The following is a 20,938-nucleotide window of genomic DNA, read 5'->3' as shown; positions in this document are numbered from 1 at the left end:
GAAGCCACATCAGCGACCTTAATTCTTGGCTCTACTTTTATCTCACCCAGGCCAGAGTCGTTACTTGTCAAAACAGCTCCTGGCCATAGGGCATCAACAGGGTGGTGCCTGGCAGGCATCATGCCTGCTGGGTTGTTTTATCATGAGGGACCACAACCAGATATTTTTCTTTCACTTTCAGGCACTGGGTATATAGAGCCTAGATGTAGTTTGTTTGTGTCTCACACATGAAGCTGGTCACTGGTTCCAAATAGCTAAGGACAGCTGGGCTAATCAACCATTGCTTATGGAAAGATTCCAAGGTGAGTTTGAGGATCCTTGTCCCCACATATTTATCCTTTCAAGTGCTCTGGAGGAGGAGGGTTATGGCCTCATTTTATGGATGAACTCAACAAAGTTGGAAAATAGAGTAGGTCGCAGACTCAGCAGCAGTATGACTGGACCTGCAGTCAGAACGGAGTCTGTTTCTCTCTATTCCTCTGTCCTCAGCCCAGGAGAAGGTGTGGGATCCCTCAGATGGGATCGCCACACTGCCTGGGCCCTGACCCTCCTTGCAGGTCAATTTGAGACATGATCAGGGATCCTAGAGGGAAGGTAGTCCTTTTCTGTGGTCTGTCGTTTTATATAAATACAGAACAGAAGAAGGAATTGGAAGAGTTTGGGGACACAGGGGCATCAACCTGTGCTGCATGGACACCCAACACTTGTCTCCGGGTGCTGTTCTTGGACCAATGAGAATGATATCTTGAGTAAGATACACAGAATGACTAAGGGGTGCTAGCTCATTTGGCCTTTGTGATTAGGCTATGTCAAGTACTGAAGAGAAACTGAGGCATAGCAGAGAGTGACCTGTCTAGGGTACCTGGATGGAGGCTGAACAGGTGGCTGAGAGACTGCACTCCTTGTTAGCTGCCCTCTGCCTAGTCTGGGAGGGACGCAGAGTGTTAAATCCACAGGATTTACTTTGGTTCAGAGTCAGAGCTGTTGTTTCCCTCACCTCTCTGCTCTGAGTGCTATGTGACGTGGGGTGTGTCACACTTCTCCATGTCCCTGTGTTAATCCTCTGATAGAGGGAGCTGGATTGCCTGCCCCTCTGAGTCCCGCAGGCTGCTCCCCACCTATGGTTGCTGCGAGGCTGAGCACTGGGAGAGAGGGCACGAGAGACACTGGTCCCTAAGTTGTCAAAAGTAAGAAGGGAAGGAGGACGATTGGGGTGGACATGTCACTGGTTGGAAGGCAGGGAGGGGCTCCAGAGAGAGGTGAACAGGGGCACAGATAGCACATACGTTAGAGGTCATTGGGGTGACAGAGTGTGATATTCTTCACGAAGCCTCAGAGAATCTGGGGTTCTGAGTGTTCAGGTCACTGCCACCTCCAGGTCTCACTGCATGTGCCCTCACTATAGTTGCCCCGGAGTTGATGGATGCCCGTCTGTCTACCTGACATACATAGAAATGCAACCTTACCCCGAACCTCAGTGGTGATGGTCCTAAGTTAGATCTAGTGTCTGCATGAGAAACCTCATCTGGCCCCAAACTGTCAGCCCCCACCCTCCCTCAGCCTCTCCGTGTGGAGTCAGATTTGCTGTTTCAGGCTACTGTGCACTAGGAAGTCCAGGGGAATGTCCGCCCTCGTGCACTGCCTATGGGAGTGTGGGTTCTCACACATTACTTCTACAACGATGAACCTCAGGTTATGAAAAAATTAAAGATAGATACTACAGGATCCATGCATTTTGCCTTTAGAAATATCTCACAGAAAATAATCCCGGTGCAGACGTTTCTTACAAGAGAATATCCTTCCACTGCTGTTCACATGATGATTAGAAACGGCCTGAGGTTGAACACTGAGGAAGAGGGCAGAGGAATAGATGGGCCAGGGCAGGGACTGACAGGACTCCAGCGCTGGTGGGATGCAGGATCCTGCAGACATAAAGAGGGTATGGACCCTAGGAGCTCACTGTAGCATTTAAGAATTTCAGCTGTCACAAGGAACCTGCCCTGGTCTGAGTGAGAAGACACTCACAGTCACATGGGGCAGGGAGGAAGCGCTGCTCTGTGTTGAAGGGTGTGGGGAATCAGACCTAAAAATGAGGTGCCAAGCATGTAGATCTGTGGTATAGCATTACTGGGAAATTTGGAGGACTGTTGTCAGCAAACCTTAAGGATCTTCAGTTAGCTTTACAATGGGGCTCATGTGGGTCCTCATCTCATAGAGGATGTTGGTCACCTAATGAGGTGTGTATTAGGAGCCGTGAGTATCATAGACATACAGAAAACATCTGCTATTACCTTCAGTTCCCATATGTGCCCACCTAGGACTTGAAAGAGCATCCCTTAACAATTCTCCAGTGTTTGGATCATATATTGTTTTCCTTCATGTCTATGTCCCAAGCTGGCGACATTCTCCATGGACAATAAAAGGCATGAGGGCTCTGACGTGGCGAGGGAGAGGGGAGAGGGTGAACAAGATGAGTGACATCTGTAAGCAGCAATGCAGGGCCCACTGGAGGAAAAACTCTGGCTGACTGTTGTTAGTCCTTTACCCCAACTCTGGTGCAACCACTGGGCCCCTGTCTCCATCCACCTGTCGTCCCTCAGCTGTCCCTATTGCACCTTACAGTTGCTTTTCTTCTCCCTCCAGCCTGGACACGTAAAGAGCTGTGAGGAAAACCTATCTGAAGTCCCATAGCCGGTCCTGAGGAAGGGACGCAGTCATGGCATCCGGTAGGCAACTACCTTTATTCCTTCCTTCTTCAATCTCACAAAATTACAATGGGGGGAGGAAATGCTGCACCTTTTACCTGTCCAAACCAGGTTCTTTTTGTCTTTGTGGTTCGCCTGTGTGTGGTGCTTGTGTGTAGAAGTGTGCTGGCTGTCTTTACTAAAAGATACCCCAGAGGTTCAAGTATTTGAATACTTGGTAATCAGTTAGTGTTGCCATTTGGGAGGTTATGGAATGCACAGCCTTACTGGAGGAAGTCCATTCCTGAGTGTGGGCCTCTGGAGTTTACAAGCCAATTTACTGCAGTGTGCATGCTTTAATCCCAGAGTAGGGGAAGCTGAGGTAGGGGATCTCTGTGAATTTGTTTCCAGCCTGATCTACATATTGAGTTCCATGTCAGCCAGAGTGGCATTGTGAGAATTTATCTCAACAATAAAATAAAATTTAGCTAAAAATATAAAATAGAATCTATATCCTTGACCCTTCCAGTATATTCTGCACTCCTTAAGTCCAGTAGAGATGTGATCTTAGTTTCCAACACCTGTTTCTGTCCCTTCACTGACACTATGGACATCTAACCCTGAGAAGCTGGAAGCCAAATGAGTTTCATTAAAGTAGTCATAGCGTTTATGACAACAGAAAAGTAATGATCCAGAAATTCTCACCAGAGAGTGGGTTCCTTATGTGAAGAACCTGGTTACAAGCATATGTTCATGTGGTTCGTGTGTGCGTATGTGTGTACAAGTGCGCGTGTGTGTGCATGCGCGTGCAGGTGTGCGTGTTTGTTTGTGTGTGTGTGTGTGTTGGGTGTGTGTGTGTGTGTGTGAAGTATATAGAGCAAATATTTGCTGCATAAGTATAGAAATGGAGTGAAGAGAGAGGAATAGACATATATTCAAGGAATGTGGAAGGCAGAGCCTCAGGGGTCAGTGGGGCAGGATCCTGGAAGGCAGTTCTGCTGAAAGCAACACAGATGTGGGGATTCTGGCTCATGTGGTTTCAGAGGGATGCAAGGACTTTATTGACAATTGGGATAGAGGTCATTTCTGTGATATCTTGGAAAGAACCTAGGTGTTATCTTTCCTGATTCTGAGAACTTACAAATGGATAAATTAAAGAGCAATGGATTAATTTTTTGTGGGGTAAAATCAATATGCTATAATATTGAGTCTATAGAATGGTTATTAATGCTGACTCTGTATGGAGGTCTACAATGAAAGAGCAGGTGGGGCTATAATAAATGACAAGTGTTTGACATTTTGTGTTTGGAGAGAAAAGGACACAAGGAAGCTCCATGTTGGGGGATTGCTGTGACTTTCCAGGGCACAGGGACACTGAGGGACACTGAGGGAAGGCTCCTGCTCTGCGGTGGAAGTATGGGAGGGTGCGTCGTTCCAGGCCAGGTGCCGGTCAACTAAGTTCCAGTTTGGAGTTTCAGCTAGGGCCCAGAAAAGAAAAAGCCCAACATTTGCTTGCTCCAGGAAAGACACTGCTTCACTGTACAAAGCTGCTGCTGGTGTGGTTGATGGGACAACGCTCCATCCCAAGCTGGCAGCCATACCTGGCAGTGCTGTGTGTGGGTACTGGCTGTGCAGCCATGAAAGACGCAAGAGTCGAGGGGTCCTGGATGATTTCTCCATGGGGTCAGAGCGCCCTAAGCCAGGAAACAACCTGAGCCCCTCCCATGGCCAAAAGACACTGATGTTGATTCCACATTGTTTAAAATTCGACTACTGACACATGAGCTAGTGGAGAGAGATCTCACCAGTGACTTGAAAGTCACATCTGAAGGCACTGGTGCCACAGTGTTTGACATGTTAGAAGCTGGTGGTGGGTGCAATAAGGGACTTCAACACAAGATCTGTCAATTCCCTCAGGAATGGAAACCCATATTCTATAAAGAACATATGCAATTTGGTCCCATAAGAATCCTCTTCTTGGTATGCAGATGGAGAAGGGTTACTACATCTGCACATGGTGCCTTTGTTTTATGCATAGACATGGACTGAGAGGTAGGTGGTCACAGAGACAACCGTGTGTACATATGAGATAATAAAATGACACATAGATGACAGAGAACAGACCTCTGGTATCTCACTGTCATGAGGACACCAGTGCCACTGAATAGCACTCTATATTTAGAGCACCATTTGATCTTCATTACATTACTTCCTTAAAGGTTCTCTTTCCAAGCACAGTTGCTGAGCCTAAGAGATTTTACATATGAATTTAGGGGGCATAATTGAACCTACAATCCTGGAGACCCCATTAGGACCGAAGACAAATGCTCAGGAACATGGCATCTCACCGCCTACTGCTACTTGCTATTTAACCTCTTCCATGCTGTCTTCTAACCTCACTCTTTTCTTGGTATATAGAGCTTAAAAGCATCGTGGACAAAATAGCTGCCACCATCACGAACAAACTGTGCAGAGACGATCTGAAGCTCTTGATAACTGAAGATGGAGCCTGGAAGACGTTTGTGGTGCGAGCAGCATTGTCAAGGTTACCTGCTTTGTGCACACAGCACTTCCCACCAGACCATGAGCATGAGGGCTTCCTACAGGCATACCCTGGGGTGGGGTTGCGGACATTCCTTCTCAACAATCCAGGAGGAATGTTTCCACTATTTTATTCCTGGTGGACATCACCTCAGGTTGACTGAAGATGTTGCTCAAGATGCTGGGACCGTTTCTGTCATCTACAAGTTTTGTGACCTTGGCAAGTTAGTTAGCACGTCCTGAGTTTCACCACCATGAGACTGCAGTGTGAGAAAATAAGATCATGTGTGTGCAGCTCTCAGCATGTGACCAGTGCACAGTGGGTGCCCTTGAAACTTCTCACTGAGAGCGACATAAGAAATGGAAAGAGACCAGGGCCAGGACTGAGGAATCAAGAACTTATTACAAGACAAGTGAGAAAAGTCTAGACATGATCAGCCATGTCTCCAGATTCTGTCTCGGTCACTCCCCTTCCACCTGAGGAGTTGTAACAACAGCAGGATCCTCTGTGGGCTGAGGAGGCCGAGAGCTCACAGTGCAGCTGCACAGAGCTGGGTTGGCCCTGACTGTCGCTACTGAGATCTGTTCAGTAGGATGGGAGTTTAGATTGATAGGACGTGGTGACAGCCTGGGATGAGCAGCAGGTCAGTGATGGAAAACCAAGTGCCAGCTCCCTTACCACAGCCCAGAAAGACCAGGACCAGGATCTCAGCCAGGGTTCAGGAAACACTGAGAGTGACCCTAGAACAGAAGTGTGGTAGAAGGCAAGGACAGCAGGGCTGGAAGGACGGAGGAATTGGAGGCACAAAGAAGCGACCTAGCAGAGGACATGCAAGATGGAAGAGTGTTTTCCTCCTTGGCCCTGACCTCATGCTTTATAGGGTGTGCTGTGATGTGTTTGGGCACACCCTCCACGTGCTGTGTGTGCTCAGAAGTTCTCAGGTTGTATCCCAGACTCTACTTTGTTCTACACAGTGCTTCCTGAATATCAGAGAGGATGTGTGGCTAGAGACAAGAGTCCACAGTCACTGTGGTTGGAGAACAGTTTGCAGAAGCTGAGAGTCTCAGGGGATCACATGTCACCATCTCAGAGGAAAATATTTCCCTTATTGCCCTGTCCAACTTCAGGTGATGTCCAGCCTCCTTGTCACTATTAGTGGTCTCCAGGCCCCTTGCATCTTTGCACATGGCCTTGCTGTGTTCAAATGTGACCCTGTCACTAGCTGTGGTGTCTGTTAGCATGGTGACCTCTGTTTGCAGGGCTCTGACCAGACCTGGTCCAGAGTGAGTGAAGGGTGGGAGTCAGTGTGGAGCCAGGGTTAATGGCAGCTGTCCTGGCTCAGCCACCTCAGGCAGGCACTGATCTTGCGAGATTCAGCCTTGGAGAGAAAGGATATTGGCAATCTGCAGAGAGCAGACAGCAGGTAATGGGATCTGGAAGGTCTCTTGTGGCTCTGAAGGTTTGTTTTGGGTTTAATTTTAAATTCTCAGAAATAGCTAAATGAAAATCTCTTCACTGTACTAAAATTGGACACATGAAGCCCAGTTACCACTTTCCACTGTGTTTCCAATTTGCATTTTAAGGCTAAGCCGTCACTTACTATTAATCAAGGAAACAATGACTTTTGCTAATACTTATTACTAGGAATGGAGGGCAATTGCTTTATTTGTTTATTATTTTTGTTTTTTCAAGAGAGGGTTTCTCTGTAGCTTTGGAGCCTGTCCTGGAACTAACTCTTTTATATTTTGAAAGCAAACTTCTGTCTCAGTTACTTTCAGCAATTTAAGATGGTATTCAATTCATATAAACCCTAGGTAAAAGTTTAAAGAGATTTTAAAAAAAAGAAATAGCTAAATGACAAAGTCTGAGGAAAGAGTCCCAGGGACCCTTCTTTTTATTTTTGACACCAGCCCTTAATGAAGAACTACTCTAATCCAAACAGGATTGAGAATTTGCAAAGACAACACATAGAACTCACATATAAGACAGTTGCCACATAGTAACAGTCAACCATGTAGCACAGAGGGTTAAAATGAGCAAATGGAAACATCCACCAGATAGAAAAAAGAGAGATTCAAGCTTGAAATTTCTTATCCTCAGTGTGGAGTGCTGTCCTGCATTGAGTGTGTGACAAATAACATGACTTCTGCATACCAGGAAATCACATGACTACTGCACACTAGGAAATCACATGACCACTGCATACCAGGAAGCCCACCCTAGAAAAGAATCTTCATCGTGAAGCAGGTCCAAGAAGCCAGGAGAACACTGATCAGGACTGTTGACATAGGGAAACACAGATGGAGCCATATTGTATACACAGAGAGCTGGGGACTTAACAGACACCTGTCAGGAGGGCAAGATGGCAGATACCTTATAAGGACATCAACAAAAGATCAATTCCAGTGACACAGGCCTCAGGGAAATCTTCCTAAGGTCAGTGCTTTATTCCTCCAGTTCTCTACAAGTCAGAAATGGCACCAAAGTTCTCACCTCTTTCAGGTTGAGCATTTTTATAGGATATTCTTGAGAACAGATAGATCTCAGAACCTGCATTTTCCACAGTTTGCAGAAAACATTTGCAGATACATAGTGAAATTTCCTATAAAATGGACCTGAATCTACCTGAATGCTGACACTGTGTACAGGAGATGAAGGAGTTTTATGTAATTCTTTTAAATCAATTGTGCTGTCTCTTGTAATGTCCCATGAGGACAGATGTGGAGTTTTGAGACATTAGGTTTGGAATTCATTAAGGCTGAAGAATCCACTCTTGGCTTGCTCTATGAATGGTCCATTGCAGACCTCCCAGGCAAGCACAGATATTCTTATCAGCTGGACCCTGCCTGGGCTTCGATGACTTCAGGGCAACCAAGGACAGACATGAGACTCTTGGGAAAGGGGAATTTCAAACAACATACACAGTTCTCTGACTGAAAGAGTAATTGCTCTAAGCCCACATCCTGGCACTCATCAACAGGGCTCCCACAGATAGTGATGACATTGGTTTGACATTGAGTGAAATCATTTTATCAGTGCCTCTAATTTTGTCAAGTGTCCTGACTTCACACACAGACCCTTATGGACTAAGGCCCTGGGCGTCTATGCAGTACCAGATGCTCAGGGAAAAGGGCAGATTACAAATCTCTGCTACGTTACTCCTACTGGGTCTGTGGTATGAAAGTGAGGTTTGAACAAGGTTTTCACTTTCAAAACTAACTCTTTTATTTATGAACTTGATCTCTTCTGTCACAGTGAGGAGGAAGATGCCCTGCGTGATGCACTGAAGAAGCATTTAGCCCAGGAACCCACAGATGAAAATGGTGAAACAGAAAAGAGGCAGCAGAAGGAGAATTTTCTGAAAGAATTTCCTGAGTTGAAAAGGAAACTTGAAGAACACATCAGGAAGCTCCGATACCTGGCTGTCCCTCTTGACCAGGAGCACAGGGGCTGTACCACCTCCCATACGGTGTCTGGCTCCACCAGCCTCGCTGCTACAATCGCTGGATTAGCTCTGGCACCCTTCACAGGAGGGGACTCTCTGATGATCACAGCAGCAGGTCGAAGAGCAGCTGTGACTGGTGCCACCACGTGCATTGTGGAAAAATCCATCAGGGCATATGAAAGAGAAGCCAGGCGCCTGGTTAAAGCCAGCATGGACATACTGAACAGAATTTTGGAGATCATGCCTTTGATTGTATTCCAACTATGTAGTGCAGGTTGGCAATTATTTGGTGCCTGGAAAACCCTCAGGGAACATATCCAAGCCATCAGAGCAGGAGAAACTACAAGCTTCAAAACCACTGCAAATACAGAGTCAGCTGAAGAGCCACAGGAGCTGACTAACGATCTAGAAGAGAAGTTGCGTGAATTTGAGCAGCTCCACAAGGCTCTGCAGTGAGACCTGCCTCAGTGATCCCTAAACCAGCAGTGAAGAGCTCAGGGGAAATGACATGTACAGGGGCAGGAGAAGGGGGCATACCGTTACAAGGGAAATAGCACGTGATCAAGTCTATAGAACTGAGTGTTAAGGGGTTTATATTTCTCCGGCTGAGCAGAGCAAGGTCAAGAAGGCAGGAACTGATGATGCGGGAGAATTGTCTGTATTCTGTCGATCATATTTTAATAAAATGCTGATTGGCCAGGCAGGTAGTATAGGCGGGAAAACCAGACAGGAAGTAGAGGTGATGCAATGAAAACAGGAGAATTCTGGGAAGCAGGGAAGTTCCTCGCCATTCCTGCGCAGACCACTGACGAGGCAACATGTAAGCTGTTACACTGAGAAAGGTACTGAGCCCATGTGGCTAACGTAGATAAGGATAATGGGGTAACATAAGTTATAAGAGTTAACAAGAAGCCTGACCTAACGGGCCAATCAGTTTATAACCTTATGGAGTCCTGTGTGTGATTTCCTTGGGGCTTGCTGGCTTGTTGGGGTACCGGGCAGGACAGAAACCCCAACAAGCTGGCCCATCATGTTACAAACTGAAGTCTAAAATAAGGAGCCAGAATGGCCTAGAGAATGGGACTAGGACTGCAATACAGAGGGTCTGATATTGGAGAGCAGAACAGGAACAAACAATGAGAACCTAGGAAACTTAGAGAACTAAAAATGGGAGAAAGCCAGAGTGGGAGCTGAAACCATAGTAGGAAATCACATCCCGTTCCCTGAGGGCAGGGTCCCTATGACCTCTAGGTTAATCTTCCCAGCATCAGCAGGACCAACTCACCCTTGTGTCCTCCAGGCAGTGACCTCTGGATAGAGATAGTGATGATGATGATGATGGGGATGAAGATGATATTGAGGATGGTGGTGGTGGTTCAGCAGAAAAGATGGAGTTCTTGAGAAGTAGTCAGCCCTCCAAGTGGACAGGGTCACCTGAGAAAAATGACATCAAAGTGAATGTCTGTGTGCTGTGCTCTGTCGGTGGTGGGTTCTGGGGAATAGAGAGTAGATTTACACAAGACGTCAAATAACTTGTGGTTTGGAGTCAACACGTTTGTGACAGGAAACCTAGTCTGTGACCCTGAGGTTCTTCTCATACTATGGGGACATGTGATGGCCAAGACAGTGTCTCAGATCACTGACTTTTCTCCTCTTGTCTTCTATGGACTTGCATCAAATAAATATTAACTCACTGGCCTAGAAAAATAGAATATAAAGCAGTCAGTTGCAACAGAATGTGGCATGGGACCAAAGACAAAGGTGGTCAGGATAACACACACCTTATTTGAGACAGAAATCTATATGCAAACATCAGGCTGAGCAGGGAGGCTGGTGGGCTGCCATACGCTCAGGTAGAGGATGAGAGATCAGGATAACGCTGACATTAATCACAGTCAGAATGTGCCTGCTCTAGTCTCAGCTAACACCACAGATGTCAGGCTTGGTTTTTGCACTGACAGCACTTGGGACCCCTTACAAAGCCTTACAGTCCACTGCAACAGCAGGGGTCCATGCAGGGAGAGCAGGTTGGGGTTTCTTGTGGTGGACCTTGATGGTTGGACTCAGATGGCTGAAGTCAGAACAAGCTTGACCCCTGCACTGACACATTGAGCCTGTGTAATGCTGGCTCACTGACTCCTCTAGACACAGGTCTCCTCACTTCCCTTCACCACAGGACAACAATGCCATGATGTTTGAAGTGTCATGGCTCATCTCAGGGTCCCAAGGATGAGAATCACATTTTCAAAACCCTTGAGAGCTTAAGGATCTCACTTCTTCTGGGGAAACAGACTGGTTCAGAATGGGCTGTCGGTATGGCATGAAATTGCCTTCTCTGGGCTTGGAGTCCCAGTAGGTTTGTTCCTCAGAAGATTACACCAGTCATGATGTCCCTGTTCATATGGAAGATTCCTGTCTCCTTTAAGGTCTCTATGGAAAGGGAGGCCATTTGAAAGATAGATGTTCTCTGATACACGTAACCCCATGCCTGGTCCAGTTGGTCTTAGCCAACCCCCTTCTCTAGAGTGCTGGTTAGGATAGGGTTACCTTGGTGAATTGGCTCCTTTGTACTGACCCCTCCCCCCTCCACAAGGTAAGGCTAATATTTACACAGCGTAGATTTAGGATACATTCAATTGGATTGAGGTCACATTCCCATTGCCTGAAGTTTTCTCTAGACCACTCTGAGCTGGCAAATATTTGCATGACTGTCTTGTGATGTCACTGTTGATATGAACAGTTCCCTGGAAGATCTTCAGTATCTCCAGGAGGGATGAGATCTGCTTGTGTTCTTAAGAGTTAGAGATGGCGGGATGGGGTTGTCTTGATCCCTATTATAAAGGTCTGGAGTCCCTTCCTGACTGTCTATGAAAGTTCCGGACCATCCCTCACAGTGATCAAGAGATCCCCAGCATTGATGGCCTGTGGCTCAGGGGACATTTACTTGGTCCTGCATCTCACTGTTTCTCTGTCTCAAGCTAAAGCCATGCTGATGAAAGAGGAAGAATCCAAGAGTGAAAAGAGGTTTTTTAATGACAAAAAAATAACTCCTGTAAGGAAGCGTGGTCAGTAGTGCACCATGTCTAAGGCTCCATCTTGGCTTAACTCCTGACTCGGGCACTAAGCTGTGGAATGAATGCTGATGCTGCAATCCTCACCCCAGTCCCCCCATCTGCAAAATCACAGCACAGCCCCATAGCACATGTGGTAATTACACACGGATCTGAAAAGTGAAGAAACATGTGTATTTTAGGGAATGATTATTTAATGCCAATCAAATGGGGGAAACAAATGTGTTGCAAACTGGAACCTGCTCTCCCTCCTTCAAAAGTGTGAGGTCATGGCCATCAAGGCTTGTAACATGAAGGGCCTGCTTGTTTGTGTTTTCTGTCCTGCCCGGTTCCCACAGCTGTTTGGCCCCAAAAAGAAAATCACACAAAGGACTATGTAAGTTATAAAGCTGATTGGCCCATTAGCTCTAGCCTCTTACTGGCTAACTCTCACATCTTGATTAACCCATTTTTTTTTTATCTATTTTAGCCATATGGCTCTGTACCTTTTCCAGCTGGCCGATCACATCCTGCTACTTCGGTTGCTGGGCAGGAATGGGAAGAATCAATTTCCTCCTCCCCAGAATTCTCCTGTTCTCTTTGCTTCATTTCCACTTCCTGTCTGGTTTTTCCACCTACACCTCATGCCTGGTCAATCAGTGTTTATTTAAAACATGATTGACAGAATACAGACAATTCTCCAGCACCACTTCCTCCTCTTTTTTAAAAAAAAAACAAAGGAAAATATTCATAGTCCATTTTTTGGGAATGTGGACGTAGTATTCCAGGCTACTTCCAGCTGGTTAGGGGCGCTGATAATCTTATGGGAACATTAAAAAAATTTAGAGTGATGAACAAATCCTGACTGAAGTATCCTGTGAGTCTTGATCATCTCAGGCAGCATCTTGAATCTGTTCTGGATGAAAAACTCAGACATCTGGGCCATCTGTTAATACTGGAGATTTCTCAGTTGGTCTCCCTTGGTCAAAGATGATTTTTCTTAATTCTGAATAAATCCACAGCCTCTCATTTTTTTGTGGAAACAAAAGCAAAATCTCTTCTCCAAAGTAACATACCTTTTGACTTCTATTTTGAAGCCAAGGTATTTTCAAAATACCTATCTTGAATTAATTCTGAAGCATTTATAAGCAAATATCTTTTAGCAGCTGTTGTTCCTTCCTCAGCATTTAAACAATTCAAATAGAGCATAATAGCATACAGTATCAAGATTTTCTGTGTATTTTCCATCTTTATGTGGCTTTACTTTAACCTCTATTTCTTTTATTTTTACTTTTAACTTTTGGCTTTTTGAGACAGGTTGTCTGCATATCTTTGTCCTGGAACTCCCTCTGTAGACCAGGCTATCTTTGAACTCCCAGAGATCCGTCTGTCTCTGCCTCCCAGGCTACTCGTTCTTTCTTTTTTTTTTTTTTACTCTGAGAACTTTAACCTTTAGCCTGTATATATTTTTAACACAATGTAAACCATTTAGAGGTTTTCTTACTCTTTGAATCTCTCTTTACTGTATATCTCTTTTTCTGATCACATGGGTCTTTAATTTGCTAAGGAATATAGAGAAAACAACAGTCAAAAGCTCTTAAGGTTTTTCAAGGTCCTTGCCAGGAAGCAAGCTGCAACAGTGTTTCCATAGTCCGGACTGCCTGCTTGAAAGAGTCAGAGTTTTCCCTGGCAGGACTGCCCAGAAATCCGACATTTTAAAACAGCCCAACTTTTTTCCTGCTATGGCTGAAAACCAAAATGCTTTACTCCAGTGTTTCCCAAGCTTTCTTAGGCTTTGTGTGGATTCAGTTATCCACGCTGGGTGCCATTCTGTAACATGAGGGGCCCGGCCTGCTTGTTCGGATTTCTGTCCTGCCAGGGCTCCTCAGCTGTTTTAGTTTTGCGCCATTCTGTAACATGAAGGGGCCTGCTTGTTGGGGCTTCTTTCCCGCCATGCCCCCCAGCAGTTTAGTCCAAGAGAAAAATGACACTGAAATCTCTATAAGTTATAAAGTTGAATGGCCCATTAAGTCAAGCTACTTATTAGCTAACTCTCACATCTTGACTAACCCATTTTTCTGATCTATTTTAGCTTTGTGGCTCAATACCTTTTTTCAGTGAGGCAGCTCACATCCTGCTGCTTTGGTGATCTGGGTGGGAGTGCAAAGAATCAACTTCCACCTCCCCAGAATTCTCCTGTTCTCTTTGCTTCATTTCCACTTCCTGTCTGGTTTTCCCACCTACACCTCCTGCCTGGCCAATCAGTGTTTATTTAAAACATGATTGACAGAATGCAGACAATTCTCCCACACCACTTCCCCCTCTTTTTTAAAAAAACAAAGGAAAATATCCATAGTCCATTTTTTGGAAATGTGGACGTAGTATTCCAGGCTACTTCCAGCTGGTTGGGGATGCTGATAATCTTATGGGGACCTAAAGAAAATTTAGAGTTATGAGCAAGTCCTGACTGAAGTATTCTGTAAGTCTTGATTATCTCAGGCAGCATCTTGAATCTGTTCTGGATGAAGAACTCAGACATCTGGGCCATCTGTTCCTACCAGAGATTTCTTAGGTGGTCTCCCTTGGTCAAAGATGATTTTTCTTAACTCTGAATAAATCCATAGCCAAGGCTCATTGACTTTCCTCTAGGGTAAAATTGGTGTCAAAAGAAAGTGTTATGTTGGCCCTCGATGACCAACTCCTTTAGTTACTTTTCCTGGTAAAAGACAGAAATGCCCCACTGCCTTCCAGCTGCAGATGACTTTGGCTCAACCGTCAAAGGTGACATGAAGTTGAGACAGGAGGTAGTCGAAGAGGATGCTGGGATTCTCTGAGAGGTAGTAGTGCAGCATGGGTCTAAGTAGAGGCAGATGCCACGTGCCATATTTACCAACTTCAGCAGCCCACTGTCAGCACCATACACTCCATACCCCAGGACTGTGCTGAGGTGTGATGTGGAGGTGTTCCTGCATGCATCACAGGAGACAAGAACAAAGACTCAGTTCAGCGTGACTTAGCCAGGCCTAATCAAACTTCTGGAATCTGATCACAGGCTGTTTGAAAAAAGAGTACAATGTGAAAAAGAAGTTTCCCGGTGCAAAACAATGCCTCGTACACGAGGAGGCATATTTACATCAGAACATACTTGAAGTGACTTGCCATTTTCTCCACAAAGATGGGTTCTAACAATAGACTACCTGTATTCTTCTGTAGTCTAGAGAAGATTCTGTCATGGTGTGGTCAAACAGATAGAGTAGAGGTCATTTGGACCATTAGCCACCTCCGGCACTGGTTCTGGTAACTTGGGGGAACCCCTGAATGTGTAGGTAATGCAGATCATCTAGACTGTTAAATATCTCCATCCCTGGTTGTGAGTGCTCCATATGGCCTGGACCTTCAGATCACTGGGATATTACTAATCTCTAATTCCCAGACTTCTGGGTGCAAAAACAAGTTACACATCTTTTTCTTTGAAAAGAAAACACTGCTTGCTTAACATTTCGGTTTCACGTGAGATGGGTGCATGAGGATCTTTATGCTCCCAACAGAGTAAGGAGAGGCTGGCCTGCTTGGAGAGACAGGGCAGGTCAGAATCCAGGAGTTGTAGAGAGAGATCTCTGGAAGGTCCCTGAGCCTGAAGTGGCAGATGTTTTAAATAGCACAGAGAACTCACAAACAACATGGGGTGTGAGAGAAAAAGTTAGAGTGTCAGGCTGAGGCTGGTCCTGCAAGAAGGTGGAAAATGATGTGGGGTGAGGGTGGAGCTCAGGAGCTGAGTCTGGGGTCTCACATGGCTCTGATTCCCTCAAAGGAGGAACCTTTCCCTTTCGTAACATGACGACCAGCTTGTTGGGGCATCTGTCTCACTCGGTACTCCATAGCTGGCAAGTCCCAAAGAAAATCACTCACAAGACTCCATAAGATTATAAACTGATTGACCCATTAGGTCAGGCTACTTATTAGCTCTTATAACTTATGTTACCCCATTATCCTTATCTACGTTAGCCACATGGCTCAGTACCTTTTCCAGTGGGGCAGCTTACATCTTTCCTTTCGGGTGGTCTGGGCAGAACTGGCGGAGGGAGTTTCCTGCTTCCCAGAATACTCCCATTCTCTTTGCTCACCTCTATTTCCTGTCTGGCTTTCCCGCCTATACTGCCTGCCTGGCCAATCAGCGTCTTATTAAAATGTGATTGACAGAATACAGCCAATTCTCCCACATCACCCTTTGAGCTCTGGCCTTTGTCAGATTGTCAGACACAGCCAATGGAGCCACCCAAACTTCTGAGACCTGGGCCATATTCAAATTTAGTCAGAAGACTCCTCAGTGAGTTGGAGAACCTGTCCAGGTCTCTCACTTGCTCATCTTCAGCACAGCTGTAGAAGAGGGTGTGAGCCCACTTTATCTCCCTGCTCAGTGACAGTAGAACTGGACTTAAGGCAGGGTTGGGTCTGACTGCCTTTGTGAAGCACAAAGAGCCTGAGGAAGCCCTCAGGTGGAATCAGGGAGCTGCCAGGGCTGAGCTAAGGAGGCAGAATGATTGAGACATGACGGGAGAAATGGAGGAAATAAAGAGGAGCTAGAGGAAGGCTGGGTCCTGAGCCCGGCCATCCCTGGTGTCTTATCAGTGAAGCTGGCTCTGGGATGCTGCCACTGAAGCAGGATGGGGGCAAAGGCTGCCTTCTGAGATACAAGGAGCCCACCTCCCAGGCGGGGGTCCTAACACAAGCGACCCCCGAAGGGCTATTCTAAGCGAGGCTCCATATGGAAACTGAGGCTGCAGGAGACAGTGCTCAGTGATTGGTCCAGGGTCCTGGAAAGGAGGCCGAGCAGAGGGTGGCAGTCTTGTGTCCTCTGGACCTCACCTGTTCTCTGCTCAGCCTGTGGGGGATGGAGGGAAATGACAGGCACTGTCTTATGTGTACAGGTAAAGAATAAGACAGACAAATGGGCATAGAGGTGAGTGCCTATAATCCTAGCTCTCTGGAGACAAAGGCGGGTGGATTTCCGTGAGTTCAAGGCCATACTGAACTACACAATGAGTTTCGTGAGTTCGAGAGCTACATAATGAGACACTGTCTCAAAACAACAAAAGCCAAGAGGAAATAAGACAGACATGGAGGCACACCAACCTTCTGCGGTCAGACCTAGCTAACTGCAGGAAGCCTTGTGTTTTTACCTCTGATCCATGGTTCCCCGTGGTTACTTATTTACCCTGGCTCCTCTGTCCCCTTGTTCTGTCTCAGAGGAGCCACACACTTCTTGGTGCTTGTAGACTCTAGTTTGTCTGTTTAGCTACATACCATTTGACAGTCGGTTTTTTTCCCAGATCATTTAGACAAAGCAAGCTGCTCTGACCACCAGCCACTGTGCCTCCATGGACACTCCCTGATGTCGCCCTGCTGGAGATGTGGGGTGCCTGTAGAACTACGTTGGTTGTAGAAACACCCGAGGTCTGCGCCTCCCTCCCGGTACGCTGGGGTAACGACCTGGGGATTAAACAGAGACACACACAGAGAGTCCGAGTCATTCGATAAGAGGTCACCGAATGTGAATTTATTTAGCTTTATCCAGAGTTAATATACTTTGGCCCCAATAATGGAAAATCCCTCCCAGCCAGAGGGGGTTGAGGGAACTGGTGCCCGGTGAGAACTCCTCCGCAGGCAGGTGGGTGAGGGGCGGAGGACAGTGACAGACAGGTGAGAGGGACCTTGGCACCTGAGCTCTCCCAGGCAAGTTGGAAATTACCACACCAAAGATAGAACAAAGCCCTACAGCTAATTCACCAGGCTAGCAGAGCAAGCACAGAGCTTAGCAGAAAGCTTAACTGGTTAGCCAAAACAGTCCTTGATTTGCATCTCAGGGAGCAAGGGAAGGCGGGCCCTACCATTAGTCCCTAGAGAGAGAGGCTACACCGTGGGTCCTAGTTACCATCACAGGGCTCCTATCAGGATCATGCCAAATCCACTGGTTCTGGGGAGGATTGGGTGAGGGGTGGGTGGCAAGTGCAATGTGAAGAAGTGGCCTAGGGACACTGGACATCCAGGATGGTGAGGAACTGGGTAAGCCAGCAGGGAGGAGGTGGTGTGTAAGAGCCTAAAAAGGGAAGCAAGCAGAGGAATTTTACAGGGTGGGAGGAGCCCAGTGCTGGCCTTGAGTCCTGGAAGGTCCTTGTCTTTGAGGGCAGGGGGATGAGGGAGTGGCTGCAGCACGGAGCAGGGCTTGAATGCTGTGTGGAAGCCCTTGAACCTGACAATGGGAAAAGCTGGGAGTCCTGACACCTGTGTTCCCTCCTAAAGCAGAGGCAGGGGTTCTCTCTGCCAGCCTGGTCCAGCCTTGAATCTCCACGGTGAGCCTTCGTCATCACCGAGAATAACCACTACAGGCTGACTGGATGACAGGAGTCTCCTTATTCATTGTGCAGGAGAACACTGACTACACAGAACCTGCTGCTTCTGACATGTGGGGAGGGAAGAGTAAGGCCATGTAGTGGCAAGGCCTCCGTGCCAGGAAACCCAGAGCTTCCTTTTGCTCCCTTATCTATAGCTGTCCTGGCCATTCCCAGGATAGTCCATATGTGACTGCTGGTCTTAATGTACCTCAGAAGGAGAGCGGCTGTGAGAGCCACAGATGCCAGGCCACAAACTAGCTGCACATCCCAAGTCCCTCTCAGTCCATGACACTTTGCTTGGGAGTTCTCTGTGGATTTCAGAAAGACCTGCCACTAGAGACCTTAATGCTATGGGAAGCAGCCCCGCAATGGCTTTGGGAGGCAGAGAGTGAACACCAGCACCACCTAGTGGAGCTCAAAGGGGTCAGCAGCCAAGGCACAGTGCCCTTGTGGTTACCACTGCACAGGCCACAGCCTGGAGAGGACAACTGACCAAAACAAGATGGATACTGTACTTACTGGCTGCCTCAGAACAGAGGCTACCTCTCTGCTTCCCTCCCTTTCTCTAGGTTCCATGAAGGGAGCAGACATTGTCCAACTGAGCATGTGACACGGGACTTCTGGAGTCACACAAGGCATCGACACAAACAAACCTGCCAGGGCTGAAAAAAGCACAGGGAAGGAAACTAGACCCCACGCTGACGTCCCTGGGTGACTGTGTGGGATTGGAAGGGTCCTGACACTTAGCCTGGCTTCCACACTCATCCTCGGGACAACACTAATTGTCGTTGCTCACATAGTGCACCTGGCTCAAATAATGTGGGAACTTAATGACAAATTAGAGCTAAGTGTAAGACGATAGAATTGAACCCACGAACGCAGTATTTCCTGTTAGAGCGCAGATAACTCTGCCCTCTGTGTGATGCACACAGTGCTCACAATAGTCGGGAGCTTCAGACACATTTGCTGAGTGGATACAGCAGCCTTGTGATCCCGGTTTAACAGGATTAGAATCTGACTCAGAGGCTGGCTTTCTCCAGGAAGACTCCACTGAGGGCTGGAGAGATGCCTCAGAAGTTAAGAGCCCTGACTGCTCTTCCAAAGGTCCTGAGTTCAATTCCCAGCAACCACATGGTGGCTCACAACCATCTATAATGAGATCTGGTACCCTCTTCTGGCATGCAGGCATACATGGAAGGAATGTTGTCTACATAATAAATAAATAAATCTTTAAAAAAAAAAAACTACTGAGAGCTGAGGGAGCTGCCAGTGAGTGGAAGAGAGAGGATGAGACCTCAAGTTCAGAAGATCCCCACATAGATGGAGAAGAGGGGTTGGGGGTCAGAGACCAGGATGGGGATCCACCACAGCCGGCAGCTCCGCATCATGGGCCACCACAGTACTAAGTCACCAAGGAGGGTCACTGTTGTGCCGCAGCATGGCCTTGAAATCTGTCACACTTAACTTCGGTAATCAGGGGGAAGGCTCGCCCTGCTTCCTGCTTCCTGCTTCCTGCTTCCTGCTTCCTGCTTCCTGCAGCCTGGCGTTTACCCATCACCTCCTAATAAACGTGGCAGTCAAGGTCACCCTCTCTGCATTTTTTGGTCCCACACCACCTCCCCCAGCAGTAAGTGTTTTATTTCATTTTCCCAGTCAGTGGCTGTGTATTGAACCCGAGTCTATGGAACAGAAGACAAAGCCAGTTGACCTGAGACATCATCTTGGTCAGCTTTGCTGTAGAGAACCATTTCTTTAATATACCCTCAGGGTCTTTTTAACACATTATATTACACTTGTTTACATGTGGGTATGTGTAACACATTACATTACATTTGTGTGTGTGTGTGTGTGTGTGTGTGTGTGTGTGTGTGTGTGTGTGTGAAGGCATACATGTGGAAATGCTGAGACAACTCTAGTCAGGTCCTCTATGAGATTTCCACCATGAGATTTCCAGGGATCTAACTCAGGTTCTTAAGCTCAGCATCAAGTTCCTTCCTTCCTTGAACATCTGCCAGGGTGGAGACTGTGTTGAAGAAACCAAATGGTTGAGATTTTTACATCATAAGCTGTGACCCATTACTCAACTACGTCTTTACTCCTCACCCCCAAATCCACCACTGGTGCAGCACAGCAGAGAACACACTGATTCCTTTTAACTGCACTGGTCTCTCAAGTCACCCTGTCCTTATGGAGGACAAGCCACTTGTCTAGAACTCGACCAACACTAAGGTCACCATCGCCGCCCTTGACATCATCATCCCCACTTTCATCATCCACAACTCACTGTTCAGAGGACAGACGGGGACGTTCCAGAGGACAGACGGGGCGTTCCAGAGGACAGACGGGAACGTTCCAGAGGACGGACGGGTACGTTCCAGAGGACAGACGGGTACGTTCCAGAGGACGGACGGGGACGTTCCAGAAGACAGACGGGAACGTTCCAGAGGATACATGGGGACGTTCCAGAGGATACACGGGTACGCTCCAGAGGATAGATGGGGATGTTCCAGAGGATAGACGGGGACGTTCCAGAGGATAGATGGATACGTTCCAGGGGATGGGTGGGTACGTTGATACTGCTGAGGCTGGAAGGACAGGGCTGGGTGCCACAGGGGTATCATCCTGGGAGATGTCAGTAGTGAAGTCCCTTGGTCCTCCATGCTCAGGACTGTCGCTCTGGCTTTGTTCCATCTCCAGTCGTCAGTTTCCCTGACCTTCTCTTTTCTCTCTCCTGCACAGCCCCCCCATTCACACCTGATGTGTTTTAGCCTCGTTCCTCACACTCTCTTGTCTCCTCTGCTCCCTTACTTCAGAATCCAGCTGCC

General features: G+C 47.1%; 1 protein-coding gene across 3 annotated transcripts; it reads left to right on the top strand.

The window, feature by feature from the left end:
• Positions 1-145: 145 nt before the first annotated feature.
• Positions 146-9,617, top strand: LOC125395734 (apolipoprotein L3-like). 3 transcript variants are annotated; one of them, XM_087899067.1, is made up of 4 exons: positions 146-302; positions 2,644-2,726; positions 5,103-5,209; positions 8,482-9,617. In XM_087899067.1, exons 3-4 carry the CDS (start codon positions 5,187-5,189, stop codon positions 9,125-9,127), a joined length of 669 nt encoding a protein of 222 aa, XP_087755193.1. In that variant the 5' UTR covers positions 146-302; positions 2,644-2,726; positions 5,103-5,186; the 3' UTR covers positions 9,128-9,617. The 3 variants fall into 3 exon arrangements, with proteins under 3 accessions (XP_087755193.1, XP_087755192.1, XP_087755194.1); XM_087899066.1 differs by having other exon boundaries at positions 5,103-5,229; XM_087899068.1 differs by lacking the exons at positions 146-302; positions 2,644-2,726 and adding an exon at positions 819-881.
• The last annotated feature ends 11,321 nt before the right edge of the window (positions 9,618-20,938 follow it).

This window comes from Myodes glareolus, chromosome 19 (genome assembly GCF_982192425.1).
Source record: "Myodes glareolus chromosome 19, mMyoGla1.1, whole genome shotgun sequence".
Taxonomy (NCBI): Eukaryota; Metazoa; Chordata; class Mammalia; order Rodentia; family Cricetidae; genus Myodes; species Myodes glareolus.
Note: the sequence above shows the minus strand (reverse complement) of the source record. Positions and strands in the feature narration are given on the sequence as shown.

Coding starts and splice junctions, on each gene's coding strand:
- LOC125395734 (XM_087899066.1), top strand. Junction 5,230..8,481: donor GTGCGAGCAGCATTGTCAAG/GTTACCTGCTTT, acceptor CTTCTGTCACAG/TGAGGAGGAAGATGCCCTGC.